At 31.4% G+C, this 17,873-nt stretch overlaps 2 protein-coding genes across 4 annotated transcripts in view; one reads left to right on the top strand and one right to left on the bottom strand.

Annotated features, from left to right (window-relative positions):
* The window catches only part of LOC105206021 (protein SMG9), a 34,294-nt gene that overhangs the window by 6,284 nt on the left and 10,137 nt on the right, over positions 1-17,873 (bottom strand). For all 3 annotated transcript variants that reach the window (XR_005576361.1, XM_039457599.1, XM_039457600.1), the window contains exons 5-7: positions 13,854-14,147; positions 1,299-1,443; positions 35-155 (exon numbers count right to left, since the gene is read on the bottom strand). Coding sequence is in view for 2 of the 3 variants with exons in the window: in XM_039457599.1 (XP_039313533.1) it covers positions 35-155; positions 1,299-1,443; positions 13,854-14,147 (560 nt within the window). In the remaining variant the exon portion in view is untranslated. The remainder of the gene's footprint in view (positions 1-34; positions 156-1,298; positions 1,444-13,853; positions 14,148-17,873) is intronic.
* Positions 14,454-17,153, top strand: LOC113004775. Its single transcript, XM_026139084.2, has 2 exons — positions 14,454-16,651; positions 17,025-17,153. The coding sequence occupies exon 1, from the start codon at positions 14,916-14,918 to the stop codon at positions 16,647-16,649; it is 1,734 nt and encodes a 577-aa protein (XP_025994869.2). The 5' UTR covers positions 14,454-14,915; the 3' UTR covers positions 16,650-16,651; positions 17,025-17,153.

Genomic DNA, 17,873 nt, shown 5'->3' with positions numbered 1-17,873 from the left:
TTGCTGTCGAGTGTAGTTTAAAGCAATCTTTTACCTTCTTTAGTCCTCGATGGTATAAAAAATAAATTCAAACCATTCTCCGTCGAACAATGATTCATATCTATACCGCTTTGAGTTTGCAGTCGGGAACTGGAAAATACTTTATTATAAAAATCCTGAAAAAAAGCAAAGTTTAAAAATTTGATAATTTTGAAAATGGTGCTTAAGGTGATGCTAAAGTCGTCCTTTTTTTTACTGATTGAACAATAATTTTCGCGCACGCCGTTTCTTCTAATTACATTTCCAGATTTAAAAATCCTTCACAATTAAAATATAGACAATAAGTGTAACGGACGTAACAATTTTATAAAAAAAAAAATTGGAAAATTATTTTTAAAAGATTTTTAAATCTCTAAATGCAATTAGAAGAAAAGGCGTGCGCGAAAATTAACGTTTAGTCGGTAAAAAAGAATGACTTTAACATCTTAAATACAAACAAGCCTTTATATTTTTAATATATTTTCGGGATTATAACTTTCCTATTCTTAATTTCCTCTTCAATGTTTATATTTTCATAGTTTGCCGCATAAAATAAAAATATACGCAATCAATTAAGAAAAGTAGCTACAAGACAGAAGAGTCATAATGTGATCATAATCAAAACATGAAAAGAGCATCGCAACAAGGAATTAAATTTATATGTAATAATAGAAATTTTCATACAGCATACAGAAGTTGAATCAACATTTCAGAAACGTTGAATTATAACACTTCGAATATTGAATCAAAAACAAGAAAAGTTACAGAAGGATCATCCTTCGATTTTGATAAGCCTTTAATATGTTGTAATACGGATCAAAATAAGAGACACGTATGTTTTTATAAGTACCCTGTTTTCACTTTTAGGGGATGAAACATTCCTGTGAAGAAAATCAGTATTTTTCTTTCAAAGAATAAAAGTTAAATGGCTTGAAAAGTACTTTATAATAGTAATAAATTTTCTTTTAATGTAAAAAAATGTTTTAAGGTCACGTATAAACAAATACGTATCCCTTATTTTGATCTGTATTATAACATTTAAGGCTCGTCAAAATTGGAGAACAACACTTCCGTACCTTACTTTGTTAGAAGCAACATCGAAAAAATATTTTAGAAATGTTTAATATTCATTGAAGACAAGGCGGGTGGGGGGAGGAAGAGAGTAATGTCTTTTTAATTTTTTGTTCTGTACACATAGGATGAAAGTTTACTATCTCAAAGATTAAAACATATTTTGAAGTTGCTAACTTGCGTACGCCATATGTGACAGAATACAATACCTTCATTTCATCAATAACAACAGGCATAAAGTCCTGTAATTCCGCTTTATTATGCAAAAATACAATGTGCGGATAATATTCTACGTAATCTTGATCTATGACAGTTGTCGAAGATGGTTTTAACATTTCTGCAGTTTGTAAAAATCTACAAAATTAATTTGATTATTTTATTGTATATCGTACACTTCGTAATAAAGAATAATTATATTATAATTGATATTAATAAGTCTGGTAAGAAACTTTAATAAAATTTTAATGAAATTTCGGTGATATTAAATGCTATTTACTGAAAATTTTATCTGAAGCTCATCCATAATTTAAACTTTATTCTCCTACTTATACTGTAACTCTTTACTCGAAAGAAAATGAAATGTTCTGTTAAAAAGGGGGATTCAGAATATTTTATATGTATTAATGGTTTTTAGTAAGAAAAAGTGTATTATTAAACCAGATTACTGAATAAAGAATATAATATCGTATTTGTGTCATGCGTTTAAAATCTGTCACCGCGGGAAATAACTAAAGTAGACAAACAATCAGTATTACAATTCGAATATTGGAATTTTAATACTAACAAGGGCAGCCCGCGATCAGTATATTGCCGATTTTAATAAAATTTTATGGGAGAGTAGTATTCACTCATACATTTACTACAAAGCCATGTCTTACGGTGAAATTAGGCATTCTCGAGAAAATGACGATTAAATATTTCCAGCACTTATAGTACCGTTACAGAAGAACGATTGTCGAATCAGCGGGATAGCATGCGGCGTTAGGACGTCGACTGCTACGCTCGGAGCCCCAGGTTCATTCCCCGTGAATATTTTTTTTCATTTAAATCTTATATTTTTAAATTATTATATACAATAACAATTAATCGCGGGCTCTCCTTGCAAGTATTGAGCCTTAATAGTTATTTATAGATCGGTTCAGAGAGTATAACTACTACATGCTAATTATGAAGAGTATTATTATAGTTAAAAAAATTTACCGTATATTTTAACTTATTAACAGATTTGAATTATGAGTTTGAGAATTTTTTATAGTTTTATGGAATTTTACAATCCAAATGCAACGTTTGGAAAGTGTAACTTAACTGATGGAAATTAAGCTCGATTATTTATTAGTTATTTAGATAATAAATTTGATCAGTATATTTTAAATTATTAGACTTAAAATCAAAGCTTAGTATAGTTTTAAAGGCTTGGAAAAAGTCTGTTTTTTATTTCATTTTTCTGCGAATATTTTCTCAGGGGTAGAACAATTCAAAGTGTTATACTATGGTGATACCTCATCAGTATCAAAGTACCTGTTTTATGATTTTTTAACTCTAGCTAGCCACACTTATGTTCGAGTCCGTAGTTTGCCATATACTTGTATTCGTGAGACAGCTCAATTTTTTGTCTTGTCACTTTCATTCTAATTAATATTTTAAAGCTTATATATGGCAAAAATTAAAAAATACATAGTCTAAATTTTATGCTCATAAAATAATAGCAAGTCGAGAGGATGATTTGAAATAATTAAATTTATAACAATATATAGGAAAAAGTAAACTATAAACTATAAAACGAGATTACACTTCAGGATTTCGCCGGATCAGGATATGGCGAACTAGAGTTAAAAATCTGTCTTAATGAAAAAAATAACTAAAAAATGGTTCATATAAAGTTAAACTAATGTTAATTTCTGTTTTTAAGTTTCTGTCCTAAGTTTTTTTTTTATTTATGATAATATGAATACGAGGGAAACAAAAAGCAAATCACAAAAATAAATAAAAACAGAACTAATGTACTTTTTAAATAAAATAAAACGTATATGCTTCTTGATAATTGTTAATATTCTAAAAAAATTCTTTAAATAATTAATATAAATATTAACTTAAATTAGTCTTTAAACTAGTTGCTAAGATTACATTTGTTCTTAGAACAGTTTGTTTAATAATTATGATAATTATTAAATCTCAAGTGATGTACATTATTCCAAATATAAAATATAAAAGTTAGCTCAAAACTAATTCCAGCACTTATACAAAATGTCTTACTTTAATAATATTGTAAAATTAGGTAGTATGTCATTTATATAGCAAAAACAGCAATTTTTCGCAAAAAAAGCAATTTTTTAGAAAAAAATAAGAATTTTTCTGGTTTTTTCCAGCAACTTGAAAAAAGCGGTTTTTTTTTACTTTTAAGTTTAGTAACTTTTTATAACATTTAGTGAGCAATTCATTTCAAGAAAATTTGTTTACAATAATATTATTTATCCAGATAAAATTTATTTATCCAGATAAAGAGGAAAGATCTATTATAAGAATTTTGACCAATTTTGTCCAAACTCCTGAAAATTAATATCTTGAGGTTAATTATACTGTTAGTAATATTGTGTATAAGCAACATTTAATTATTTCGATAAAGCCATTGAAAATGACCAAATTAGGTAGACGATCATCACGATTATTTGATATACCGTTTCATGACGATTATTTGATATATGCATTAATAAAGAATAATTTTTATTATTATCTAGAGAGGGCGGTCTTTATTGCCACCTGTGGCACTCAGACTGCAGTCCATTGTGTTTCCTCCTAATCATACTTAAAGATACGAATTAAAAATTCGTACATGTGGAATGTTTGGGATCAAACTCGCGACCTAACGTATCCGACGCTCAGCACAGAGCCACATGACAACCCATTAAAGGATAATACAAAGATAATAATTATTTACATCTTTGACTTGCTCATATCTGGTCTTTATATTTATGACAATTATTGTATGACAATAACAAGCAGGTGTGACAAATATTCAATTATTTAGTTTGAGTGATTCCAATTCGGAGAGATTTAGTGCAGTAGTGTTCCTTTGGAATTTATTGGCACGTATTGATTGAATTCTAAGATGTAAGAGTGTTGACATAAAATGCAAAAAGAATTGAGAAGATTCTGTGAGAATAATTTAGGTCATTTTCCACGAGATTGCCATAATCTTTTTTTAAAGTTTTTTGATACATTGACACACAGGGATTCAAAATTGATTTCCAAAGTAAATATCGTAATATCTCGCTTTGGCATAGCTGCATAATGCATATATGATCGTTCAAAAGCGGCGTTTAAACTGTAAGTCAAAAATTATCACTAAAATTGCTAAATCTAAAATCTTAAATCAACGGTTATTTCTTGTTTTATAATAAAACTTAATCGAATAAAAATCAGACAGAAATAGTAATTATAAAACTAAAATAAATACAAAATTGAATAAAGAATTACATTATTGTCTTCCAAATAGTTATAAAAACAGAGTTTGATTGAATAAAACAATAAACTATTGTTATTTAATTATTGTTATTGTTATTTAATATAAAATGGATTTTATTATTGAAAACAAAATTAAATCATTTTACACATAACATCACAAGAAGCGGATGATCTGCTAAATAATAATTTCTCGCCACGCTTAATCTCGTAATAGACGCTTGGAATGATAAAACGTCATTGAAATCTAAACTCTGTTTTATTTCACAATTAAAATTTTATTTAATTGAATATGCTTAAAAACCGGACACCACACAAGATTCTTGAAAACCTGATAGTTCAGGACAAAACCGGATGGTTGATAATCATAGTTATTACGTTTTTGGTAAAAAAACAAATGACGAAGAAAAAGCGTCTATGGGTATCATATTGTTACATTCTTCGTTCTAAATGCGTGAATGATTAATTTTTTTATGCATATGTATTGTTCGATTATATACGAGTTTATCTGGATAGAATGTTAACCAAGTATTTCAACTAAAAATAATAAAGTAAAATTAGTGTGTAAATCAATACTAGATACAATAGAAAAGGAAATACTTTCTTTATAGCAACAGTTATTATTTGATAAAGTTAGAATTGATATTGATGCTTATTTGTGAAGGTTATTAGAATAGATGCAGAGATAATATTAAGAATTATAGAAAGCATATTGCGCGATTTATAATAATGTCATTTCATTTTATATTTTCAATTGTCAGTGTTGTTTACTTCTTATCTTCGCCTTTATCTTCGGGCACATTGCTATTTTGAATTTAAATTCTCTTTTCAATAAAGTTAAAAATATTGTAAAATGTTATCCGCAAGTAACGATTTTTTAATATAATAATCATTGGTTCGATATAATAATCATATGGGTCTAGACTACTTCATTAATGAATTTACAAATAATTCGTAAAGCACAGAAAGTTATTCTCGATATGTTCATGCGTTTAACGTATTTACATGTTCTTGTGAGAATATTCAAACTGACTGACTTTTATAATCACTTTCCTACTGCGAAAGTAAAGAAAACGACCTAGAAGATTGGTATGGAGAATTTGCTGTAATTAAATGTTTACAGATAACCGTTTTAGGGGCCATTAAAGATAAAATTGCAAAAGTCAAGGCAAAGATTAGTGTCAACGAAATGATATATGCGTAGAAAAATCGAAGCTACTTTTTCAGTAAAATAAACTTGCTGAAAAGAGCAATTAAACAATAATAGAAAAAAAAACATTGTTTATTACTTAACGGTAATCTTTCAAAGGACTTTGAACTGAAGCAAGTTCTACAGTAATTTATTTAATAAATCATTCACGTTTAAGAGTTTATAGCATCGGACTCGACATGAATTCTGGACAGGAAAACAGATACTTCTGGAGGCACACCAAGTATTAACTAAAAATATGGCGTCAAAAAATATTATAAATTTGAAAGAAATGAGATGAAGAGTATTTTACTAATAAATAATAGGCTGTCCAATGTATATGCTTATCAAATTACACAAAATTTAGGCTGTACCATAACATCATTTAGCTCGTTTGCTAAAGATCCAGGAAAGACATTGGAACACATTAAAGCGCACTTTGCAATACTTGAAAGGAACCAAAGATTTACGCTTAAAGGTCAGTGATTACAAAATTGCACGATTACAAAGACGCAATTCGGACTAAAGATATCAATAGTCGGCGTTCTACTAATGGCTACGTGTTTCTACTAGCAAATAGTGCAATTTCATGGAGTTCAAAAAGGCAGCAGTCAATCTCACTATAGACTACTATAAACTACTATAAGTCTGATAACATATAGCAATAGAGTCTACCAGTCAGACATTAATATGCTTGAAAAGGCTAATTAAAGTTGTAGAAAGTTTTTGTATTATTAGCAGACCAATAAACTTATAAGGAATCGTCTCAGGGGTTTGTACAAGTTAGTAAAAATCCTTGAAATCAATAAAAAACTAATAGCATAAAATTTTAATTAAAGAAAAAGCAACATCTTATAAGTTATAGGTTTCAAGAAATTTGAAATTATAGTGCGTGGTAAAAAAAGTCGGAACGGTTAATAATCTCAAAAATATTGATTTATCTAAGAAAATGTGTGAAACAAAAGTAGGGTTTAAAAAAAGAAATCAGATGTTGAGCGGCATGCGAGGCGTGGGACGCTTGCCAAGCTATCCTCAAATATCTTCCTCCACATACCGTAGCGTGCTATCAATACCAATAGCTTTTTAACCTTACTATTTTTGTTTCACACATTTTTTAGATAAAGGGCAAAAAGAAAAATTGCTGAAATGTTTTGTTGTGCTCCTTGCATGTCACTAATTATATTTTGGGATCTTGTGGCGCCCAAGGAGTTGGGACTCGAGTAAAGCTAGTTCCGAATTGCCTGCCAAGTTCACAAAGAACGAGACTACCGAGGTTATTCCTCTAGAACGACGATCCCCGGCAATGCCGTCCGGTGTTACCGTCGTGACACACAGACGTGCTCAAGCTTCCGCTGTCGCCAATAAAAGACCGCGACGTAAAACACTGCAGCACACAGACGTATGCTCAGTAGGTCACCAAGGGCACGCAGACCTCGTCCGAGGCACTTGGAGTGTGCCAGAGGAGAACCGCCTAGGAGAACGACCAACGTCCACGCGATCCCGTAGAAGGATTAAGAGCCGGAAGAAGCAGACCACCAGGCAACAGTAAATCGGCCTTTTTCAAGGCCTGCCTCAGAGCTAATCGGCCCTTTTCAGGGCCTCATTACAAAAAACTTAATTGGTTTCAATTTGGGGATAAAAATAATTAACGTAACCCCAAAGTAATGAACGTCACAAGGTGGGATCAAAAATGTGAGGAAATATTGAAACAGAGAAAAAATAAATTAAACAAACAGATATATACTCGCGATAGAAGGGACTTCGAAGAATACAAAAGAATTCGGGTTGTTCCTAAAAAAATTAAAAAAAAAAAGAAAAAAACTATAGATTTCTGTAACAGTATTAATAGATTCACTAGTCCTAGCTATGTGTGGAACACTATGAGAGTCTTTTGAAATGTTTGAAAATTAACTGGAACGATTAGAAAACAAAAAAATAGAGAGGAAGAAATCATGAAGACCATCGATGAGTTGTCACCATCCTGGGTTCCGATGGATTATCCGACAAGTAGAAGATAATAATTTGGAGATAGATAGTGCGACGGATAGACTATTTGATATGCAGGAACGTGAGAGCTCTGAACATTGATAAGAAAGAGTTCAGCCCCAGAGATGGACGGGATTAGTTATCCAATGATAAGTAATTTACCGAGATCAGCCAGGAAAGTATTATTAGATATTTTTAACTTTATTTGGAGCAGAGCGGCTATTCCTAAAGATTGGAGAAGGTAAGAAGTCTTTTTCATAAACAAAGTGGGAAAAGAAAAGGTCAGAGCCATTGCGCTCTCATTAAGTTTAGGTAAAATCATGAAAAGATTAGATAACGAAAGATTCGTTTAGTGGCTGGAAAATAACTATAAATTGAATAAGTTGTAAAATGGCTCCAGGAGGGGAAAATCGTGTTTAGAAAATCTGGCCAAGATAACTGCGGATATAAAAAATTCTATTTTATTGGATGATTATTCATTGCAGGTGTTCTTAGATGTGTCGTCAACATATAATAATGAAGATTTTGGCATATTGAAGAGAAAATTAATTGCTGAGAAATGTCCAAAAAATTTTCCAATTTTGTTAATAGTAGGTTACAAACTAGAAATACAGAATTTATAATCAATAATAATAAAATCATATCGAAGAACGTTGACAAGAGTTTATCTCGGGGAGCAGTATTTAGCCCGGTTTTATACGCTTTTTATACGAATGACATAACAAATAAAATAAAAGACGATATTAAGATATTACAATTTGCGGATGACATTGTATTGTATAGATGTAGCTATAAGAGAATAGATAATAGGAATCGAGTAAAAGCGACTGTTCATACAATCGGAGAAAACTTAAAAAAAATTAATGTAGAACTAGAACAAAAGAAAACAAATCTTGTAGAATTTTCAAAGCAAAGTATTGTTGATAAGAAATATTAAAATTAATGGACTGGAAATTGCTAACCAAGGATCAGCTAAATTCCTAGGTATTTGGTTTGATAATAATTTAAAATTTGTTCAACAAATTCATGAGGTTAAAGGGAAGGTTACCAGAACAAACTCAATTTTGAAATATTTAAGCAACATTACAAGAGGAATAGAAGTCAAAATGGTACTAATATTGTAAGAGCATCGTTAAATCCACAGTGGATTAGGAAATTTTTACATACACTTCTCAAAGTTATGATGTACAATTAAAAATAGAACGGGGTCAGTTTTTGGGTATTAGAACAGCCTTAGGTTATAGAAATTATATTCCGAATAATGTGATAATGGCAGAGGTCAAATTAACGTACTTGTCGAATAGAGCTTTAACCCTTAAACACATAAGTGGGTCTGAGAGACCCCATATGAAGTTTCAAACGCTTGCTGTGTAAAGACGGAATGAGATAGGAGGTTCGAACCAAGACGTAAAAAAAGTTTGAAATCTCTTTCGATTGATACGGTTGATCAACTTTTTTGGTCAACTAGAATTCGGACGGCACGGTAGCAGAGTTTTGTTAGGGTCAATGGGACCCATATAGTGTGAGTTAAATTTTTTGTAAGTAATCTTATGTAAAAAAATTGGGCAACACACGTTTAAACAGATCCGTATACATATGTTACTCTGTCTAAAGTTAAAATACTATAGTGCCATAAAAAAGGACTTTTGCACAGGGTCCGAAATATATTATCAAACACATCAATTTTCAACTGTAGACACCTTGAGTTAATCAAAATTACCTCATATTCGCCTTGTTACGTAAGTATATTTTTCAATACACTGAGAAAAAAGTTGTTGATTTAAAAAAATATTAGTTTATTCAACTAAATGCGGCGGTCACGGGCTGTCAAGCAAACATTTGTTGATTCAAAGAAATGCGTGTTGAGATAAGTACAGATATTCATTCAAATTATTACCATGTATTTGACTCAAATAAATAATATTTGAATCAAATAATTCATAAACAACTAAACGCATTTAGTTCAGTTAAATAACTTTTTTTCTCAGTGTAGAAATGGCAAACATAATTTTTGTTGAAAGTATAATTCTTTAACTTTAAAACGCCGGATTGTAATGTTCTTAAAAGTTTTTTGTTGCAAAAGTATAATTTTTTTTAAAAAAGTGGGTTTTTAGACACCCAAAAATATCTCATATTTTCTTTGTTACATAATTATACTTTTTAAAAGGAATGACAATACTATAATTTTTTTTTAAGTATAACTCTTTAGCTTTAAAATGTCGTATTTGAAAGTTCTTAAAAATTTTTTGTTGCGGAGATATAATTTTTTAAAGGAAAAATGGATTTTTGAACAATTTCTAATTCTTGCTTAATGGTTTTTCTTTTACAACTTAACAACAAATCATTTTTCGGCAAAGCCGATTATGCAGTCATATTTCTGAGATTCTGAACTTTCATGTGAAAAAAGTTTGTTGAAAAATGTTGATTAGAACCAAAGTTATAACTTCTCAAAGTTGAAAGTCTTCCAAACCCGAAAATATGTTTACGTATTTTACGGGTGTGTTTAAGAGTTAATGTTGGTAAAAAACTTTTGCCTTAGAGTTTACAAATATGGAACGGATAGCATAAGAATAAATCTTAATAAATTAGCTAAGTCAAAAAATTATATTAAATATAGGAACCCCATCAAAAAGATCAGTATTTCAAATCAGGCCTGGATCCATGTTAGCGGTAATAGCAATGTTATTGGAAATCAAGAGAACGGTTGAAATATGGAAAATGGAATATGAAATTCTTATTACTAAAATAGAGATGGATTATGAAATCGATCAAGAGTATAAGATTAAACCAAAGAACATTCATTTTAACGTCAAAAGCATTAAAGGATATAACAGATTAGAGATAGAATTTATTAACAAGACAAAAAAGAAATAAACTACACGATAAGATATTGTTTATTTACACTGACGAATTTAAATCTGAGTGGCATGAACGCTCAGAAGTAATCGTGAGTTCGTCGAAGATGATGAACGCGATGCTCACGGTTTTCATAGATTACAACGGTATTGTACATCACGAATCTTTGCTAGAAGGTCAGACAGTTAGTAAGGAGTATTATTTGTGCGTTAAGAGACGTTTGTGTAAAGCAATTCAACAAAAAAGAAAGGATTTGTGGGCAAACAACTCGTGGATTTTGCACCATGATAACGCACCGTCGCACAGTGCCATCATTATCCGTGAATTTTTGACCAAGAACGAAACGAATACCATCCAACAGCCATCGAATTCACCTGATATGGCTCTCTGCAATTTTTTTCTGTTTGATCGAGTCAAAAAATCAAAACGGGAAACGCGTTTTAACAGGTTATAGGTTTCTATAACCTCCAAAAGGAGGTTATAGAAAAATCGAAGACGGCTCTAATGGCTATACCGACAATAGAGTTCCATAAATGTTTCGAGAGCTGGATCAAGCGCTGGCAAAAGTGCGTTGCTGTCAATGGAGAGTACTTTGAAGAGGACAATGTCACTTTTGATGAATAAACTTGTATTTTCAATTTTCTGAATGAATTCCGGGAACTTTTTGATCAAGGTAGTATTTCAACATCGTTACCAAGTTTTATGAATTTATACAGACTTTTGACAATGGAAACATGTAAGTCCAGTAAATTTTTTCTTTTTCTTTTTTTGTTTTCTCCATTTACTCATTTTATAATTCTTTTCTTTTGTATAAATGAATTTTCTGGAAAAAACTAACGGATAGTTGTGTTCCTTGAACAAATGATTCAAACTGATAAAATTGTTTAACTGACTTACTAAAAAAAAATTTTTTTATCACTGTTATAAAGTACTTTTCAAGCTATTTAACTCTCAATTAGAACATTTTTCTTTATCTCTTATAGTTTCGACGATATACGCTTCGAAAGAAAAAATTCAATTTTTTTCAAAGAAGAGTTTCACCTTCTAAAAGTGAAAACGGGCACTTATAAAAAAATATGTCTCTTATTTTTATCTGTACTATAACGTATTAAAGGTTCAAAATTGGAGGGGAACACTTCGGAGACTTTCCTTGTCAGTTGAAAAAGTCTCTTAAGACCTCCCTAATAAAAAAAACCGATAGAAAACAATAAAAAGTGCCAGAAATCTGATTCAAAAACAATAGAATTCTATCAAAACGATAGAATCCTATTGTTTTTGAATCAGGTTTTTGGCACTTTCTATCGTTTTCAATAGGTTTCTTTTTTTATCAGGGCTGTCTCTGATGCTGGAGTGATGGTGGAACTCACTCGACGTCGATATTGCAGATTTTTCTTCGACGGAAAGTCGAGCGACCGTTGTCGTGCGCGGGGCGAAAAGTAAGGGAAATAACATTAAAGTCAGGCGAACAGGCCAGCGCTCTTTGCCAAACACACTCATGAATATGTTATCTGTTTTCGACCTCAGCGCCATCTGATGCAAGATCTTTTAACTACCACGTTACACAATTACTGCTCTGTTATTCTTTAAACTGATTCCGCACGTCAATTTACACATGAAACTTTCAAATCATCATTTCTCTCATACTGCAACTTCTAAACTTATAAGACTAACAAAATTACAATTTTTTTCGTTTTATATCAAATTAATCTGCACCTTTCGTTGTTGTCTATACTTTAATTTTGTAAAAGAATTTTTCAATCCATGTCTTCAATAAAAAGAACTGATTAAAAAATATTCACGTACACGGACAACTCCAGCATTACCTTAAGTCAAAACATTTGCGAACAAATTTAACCAATAAATAATTTGCCAGTTCGTCGATTAAATCCGGAATTATTTGCTATTTTTATCAATAGTGATTATAAGTAATATTACATTTGAGATATAACATATATCATATTATATTCTCGCATGACATAAAATTATTTTATGAGTATAATTACGTTTCTTTTATATTCTATATATCAAATATGCTTAATGAAAACATTAATGCGAGTCTTCAAAAATTCACGTGTCACAAAATGTAATAAGTTTCATAATTCATGAATTTATTTTATATTGTTTTATAAAAATATAAAATATTTGAATAAATAATGTTTATTAACTAATTTTTATTGTGTGTAACAATTATTTATAATAGAGAAGACTTATGCTCATTTTTAACAATGTCAATTTTAATTTTAAAATATTGGTTTAAATTACTTATCTTTTTCTAATTTTAAGAATTAGGGAAAGATAAATAAGTTAAATCGAGATAAAAATTAATTTATTATAGATAGAAATGAATTGATCCCTTTTCAAATAGATTTACGTGTTAGCATAATGCCGATAATTTTATTTGCAAAATGCTTGCACAATGCTCGCACAGCGTGCTAAACACGATGTTCTATCACTAGGCTCATCAAATGCGAAGTCAGCTGCATATCATGGTAACAGCATGCTTGTAATATATGGATATTTAGTATTTAGTGTGTGTGTGTGTGTGTGTGTGTGTGTGTGTGTGTGTGTGTGTGTGCGCGCGCGCGTTTGTGTGCGTGCATGTGCATGCGTGCGTGCGTGCGTGTGTGTGTGTGTGTGTGTGTGTGTGTGTGTGTGTGTGTGTGTGCGTGCGTGCGTGTGTGTGCGGGCGTACGTGTACACTCATATAAATTCAATCAGGATTATTCCAAAATATAATTTACGTTTTAATTATGCCATTAACCTTGTTTATTTGCAGACTAATCTTGCTTCATTTATATCGTTATCATGCATTTTACAATTTTCTCAATATTATCCATGAAACGAAGTGATTTAATTGATTCATTATATTTCTAAAGGTTTATACCCTTGAAAAAAAAGTTGATAAACTTGTTTCAAAACTGATTACTGATCAGTAACTGATTATATTTCATCAGTTAACTGATAAAATATCATCAGTTACTGATCAGTAATCAGTTTATTGAAACAAGTTTATCAACTTTTTTTTCAAGAGAATTTCGACTTTCTTGCTTAGAAAACAAAATAAAATTTATAATTGAATACTGTGTTCCACATAAACTTCTCATTAAAACATCACCTGTTTTTTAAAAAGTATTTTCAATAAAATATAATTAAAATGTTGCATATTCATTTAATCAAATTTAATGAAAATTAGTCAAATTCTTCAAAATTTCATCAAAATTTCATTAAAATTTTTCTACCAGAGATTTTTCTATATTTGTTACTACATAATTACCTCACTAAATTAGGATCGACGAACCAATCTTGTACACATATGATAACATGGCATATGGAAAACAGAAATGCCGTAAATTGAAGCGATTGTAATTCCAAATTGGAATCGTTATTCACAAAATCAGGTGTACCCTTTTTCTGATCAAAGGATGTCGAGTCGAGCACAAATCCAGAAAAAATTGGCTGCGTATCCAAATATATCACTCTGTTTTTAGTTACAAAGAAATCTATTCCAGTAGTGCAATTTGTACCACTTTCGTAATGCGACAAATCCTGGACTTGAAAAATATTAGACCTAAAGGTAAGATAAAATTATTATAGTAATATCAGTTTCAACAAAAAAAAGCATAAGGATATATTACATCCATTTTTACAAATGTGTTAATACTTTATTTATATTTTAACTTTTTGCTGCACGGAGTAGCTCTGAGAGCTACACCTATCAATTTTGTTTATTAATAAATCAATTGTTTCATGTATTCCTTTAGCATTTGGTATTGTTGGATTGCTAAAAGCTAATTAATAAATCAATTTTTAGAACTATATTTTAAATAAATAATTTGTTATTAATAAATACCGAAATATATACCAAAAAATTGGAGTTCTTAGACATTAAATTCGTTTGCATAAAATTTTGGTTAAGGGGTTACACTACCCAGAAAATTTTTTTTTTTTCAAAATTTGTTTATTTGCTTAAATGATGTATAAACTATTTAAAAATGACGTTCAAAAAGAATTTTGGTGGAAAGGCTGTTATAAATAATTTTTTCAGATTTTTTTCGGAAGCGCCTCTGAGCGCTCCGAAACGTTTAAAAAGGCCGCTCGACCGCGCACAGGATTATAAGGGTATTACAGCTCTGTCGGTAGTTTTAGCAGGTATAGGTGAATTATAGTTCTTCAAAATATATATAGATGGTGTAATAAATCTCGGAGATGTCGTAGGACGCCAGAAAAACCGTTAGAACTGGAGTAAACACGTTGCAACGAGCATCGCTTGCTAGTCCGACGTACGCGCTCATTTTATTTAGTTTGTGCGTTGTTTTTCAGTGCTTTATTTAACAAAATGAGTGAAAAAGTATATAACACAAAGAAAGGAAATAGAACAAGACCATCTCGGGCCAGTCGGAGCAGAATTTCTAACAGAAAACCGCCCAACCGCCACAGCTTCGAGAGCGACACCGAGGGAGTTTCGAGACTTGCAAAAAAATTAAAAACAACCCATGAACATGAATTCGAAATTGACGCAACGTTCGGATACCGGATATTGAACTTTGTTACTGTTTTTGGGATGCTGTCACAAATTTTAAAGTGTCAGTGCGGAGGCAGTGTTACTTTTTCGGAATCATGCGTGCGTGGTCTTGGATTCAAGCTCGTTGTGTTGTGTCAAAAGTGCGGAAGTACTTCAATTGACAGCAGTCCATTAATTAATGGTCATGCTTACGATATTAATAGACGTGTTACTTTTGCTATGAGAATAATTGGTATCGGAAGGCAAGGAATAACTAAATTTTGTGCGTTTATGTGTTTCCCGAAACCAGTGTTTCAAAAATCGTACGATGCAATTGTAAAGAGCATTGTAACTGCTACGGACGCTGTCAAATCTAAATGTCTACAAAAAGCTGCTGAGGAGGAAAAACAGATTTGTACAGAAAAAGTACAGCTTGAGGGTTTGACAGTGTCAGGGGACGGCTCCTGGAGAAAACGTGGCTTCAGTTCACTGTACGGATTCGCAAGTTTAATCGGATGGTACTCCGGAAAAGTTATTGATATTTGCGTGAAGTCAAAATATTGCAAGGAGTGTGAGCACTGGGGAAAAAAGAAAGACACTACCGAGTATGAAGAATGGCACGCTTTACACGAAGAGTACTGTAATGCAAATCACAATAGGAGTGCAGGGAAAATGGAGCCCGACGCTATGGTGGAAATGTTCTCTCGTTCCGAGTCTTTGTACAATGTTCGGTATGCGTACTACATCGGAGATGGCAAAACGCATAAGAGTATTCAAGATGCTAAGCCGTATGGCGATTTTCCCGTCATAAAAAAGGAATGTATAGGTCATGTACAAAAAAGGCTTGGAACAAGACTACGCAATTTGAAAAAAGAAGTGAAAAATCTTGGGGGCCGAGGGAAATTAACTGGAAAATTGATAGACGAATTGAGTGTGTACTACGGACTGGCTATACGTCGAAATACTGATTCAGTAGAGAATATGCGCAAGGAAATATACGCTACATTATATCACAAAATTTCAACAGACGAAAAACCTCAGCACGATAAATGCCCCGCAGGAGCCGATTCTTGGTGCTCTTGGCAAAGAGCGAAAGCCTCGCAAACTCTCGAGATGTACACTCACAAACCAGCTATGCCCCTCTTGGTTTTCAATGCTGTACAAAAAATCTACGAAGATTTAACAAGAGAAGAACTCCTCTCCCGTTGCCTAGGAGGATATACGCAAAATGCAAACGAAAGTTTGAACTCTGTCGTTTGGTCGATTGCACCGAAAGCGATATCTAGCGGCAAAGCAGTAGTTGATATTGCAACCAACGTAGCCGTCATAACATATAATGGCGGCTTTTCATCACTGTTAGATGTAGTATCAACCCTCGAATTGAAGATTAGTCCCGAGTTGCATAATTACGCAATGGAAATCGACCAACATCGTGTTCGAGCCGCCAACCGCTCATCGTCGATCAACCGAAAAAGCACTCGGAAGGATCTTACGGCACTCAGGAAGGAGACTGACGAGCTAAATTCGAATGTAGAAGGACAGCTATATGGAGCTGGGATAGCAGAGTAAAGGTGAAAAAATCAGCAAGCCCATATTTTGAAAATTTCATATCACAAATACGATTTCAAACTTTAAACGCGTTTTTCTCGAAACTATGTTTTACGAATCGGTGTACACCGTATCTCGCTCAATTTTTGTCCGATTGACTTGAAATTTTAACTGCAACTTCTTAAATAGATTTTCCGTGGAAGTACACACGATTTTTATGATTGATAAATTATTACGTTTGCAGTTAACAATTTAAGGTCGATTTTTTTGCTAAAAAATGAAAAAAAAATTTCAACTCATACAAATTTGTGAATTTTTAAACAAAATTAAAAATCCTCGGTACTTCTATGGAAAAACTATTGTAAATTAAGAAAAAAATTTTTTTTTTTGTTCCAGATGGCACACCAGGACTGCAACGGTGCACACCGTTTTTCTCCTACAAAAAAAATTTTTTTTGTTTTTTATACTGCCACGACGCCATTTTGTTATACATATATAAATAAAAAATATTTTTGAGAACTTTAATATATGTGTAATAAAGCCCTAAATTTTTGTTTTGATCCACCACCTAGAATTCAAGAAAAAAATTCACGAAAAAGCTTATTTTTTTCGGCGCGCTTGGGTAGTGTAACTCCTTAATAACCTATACTTTAAAATCACTATCTGAGGGTTTTTGAGATTGTTGAATCCAAAGTTAAAAATTCAAAATTCAAAATAACAGATCCAATATGGTGAACAATTATCAAAATTATCAAAATTATCAAAATCAATCAAATTTGCTTGAAATTTGTTATTTAGATGTTTTTGAAGAAGGATGTATTACATCCATCTTTGCAAATGTGTTAATTTATCTTTGTTTACGAATCTAATGTCAGAAAACAAAGGATTAAATAAACTATATACAATGTATTTCTTAAATAGTATCCATTAATTGTATAGCGTTATTCTTTATTAAAAACTGACAAGGAGAACTTCAAAAGTGTTCTTCGATGCCAAAAAATCACGATGGTAAGTAAGGGTTAAGTTGTTTAAGTTGTGTAAAATTTATTTACACAATTGGGATTTTTGAATATTGATTTTTTATTAGGAGTATAAATAAGTTTCCGCTGTTTCACAAAAAATGGCGCCACTAGTATGTTATGGTTGAAATTGTCTGTTGTAAAACGTTATATCGTAAGGTTGGACATCTGGCAACAACATAACCTTAAAATATTAGCGATTTTATATCAACATCATATATCTTTT

This window comes from Solenopsis invicta, chromosome 14, assembly GCF_016802725.1.
Source record: "Solenopsis invicta isolate M01_SB chromosome 14, UNIL_Sinv_3.0, whole genome shotgun sequence".
NCBI classification, from domain to species: Eukaryota; Metazoa; Arthropoda; class Insecta; order Hymenoptera; family Formicidae; genus Solenopsis; species Solenopsis invicta.
This window is presented reverse-complemented; position numbering and strand designations above follow the sequence as displayed.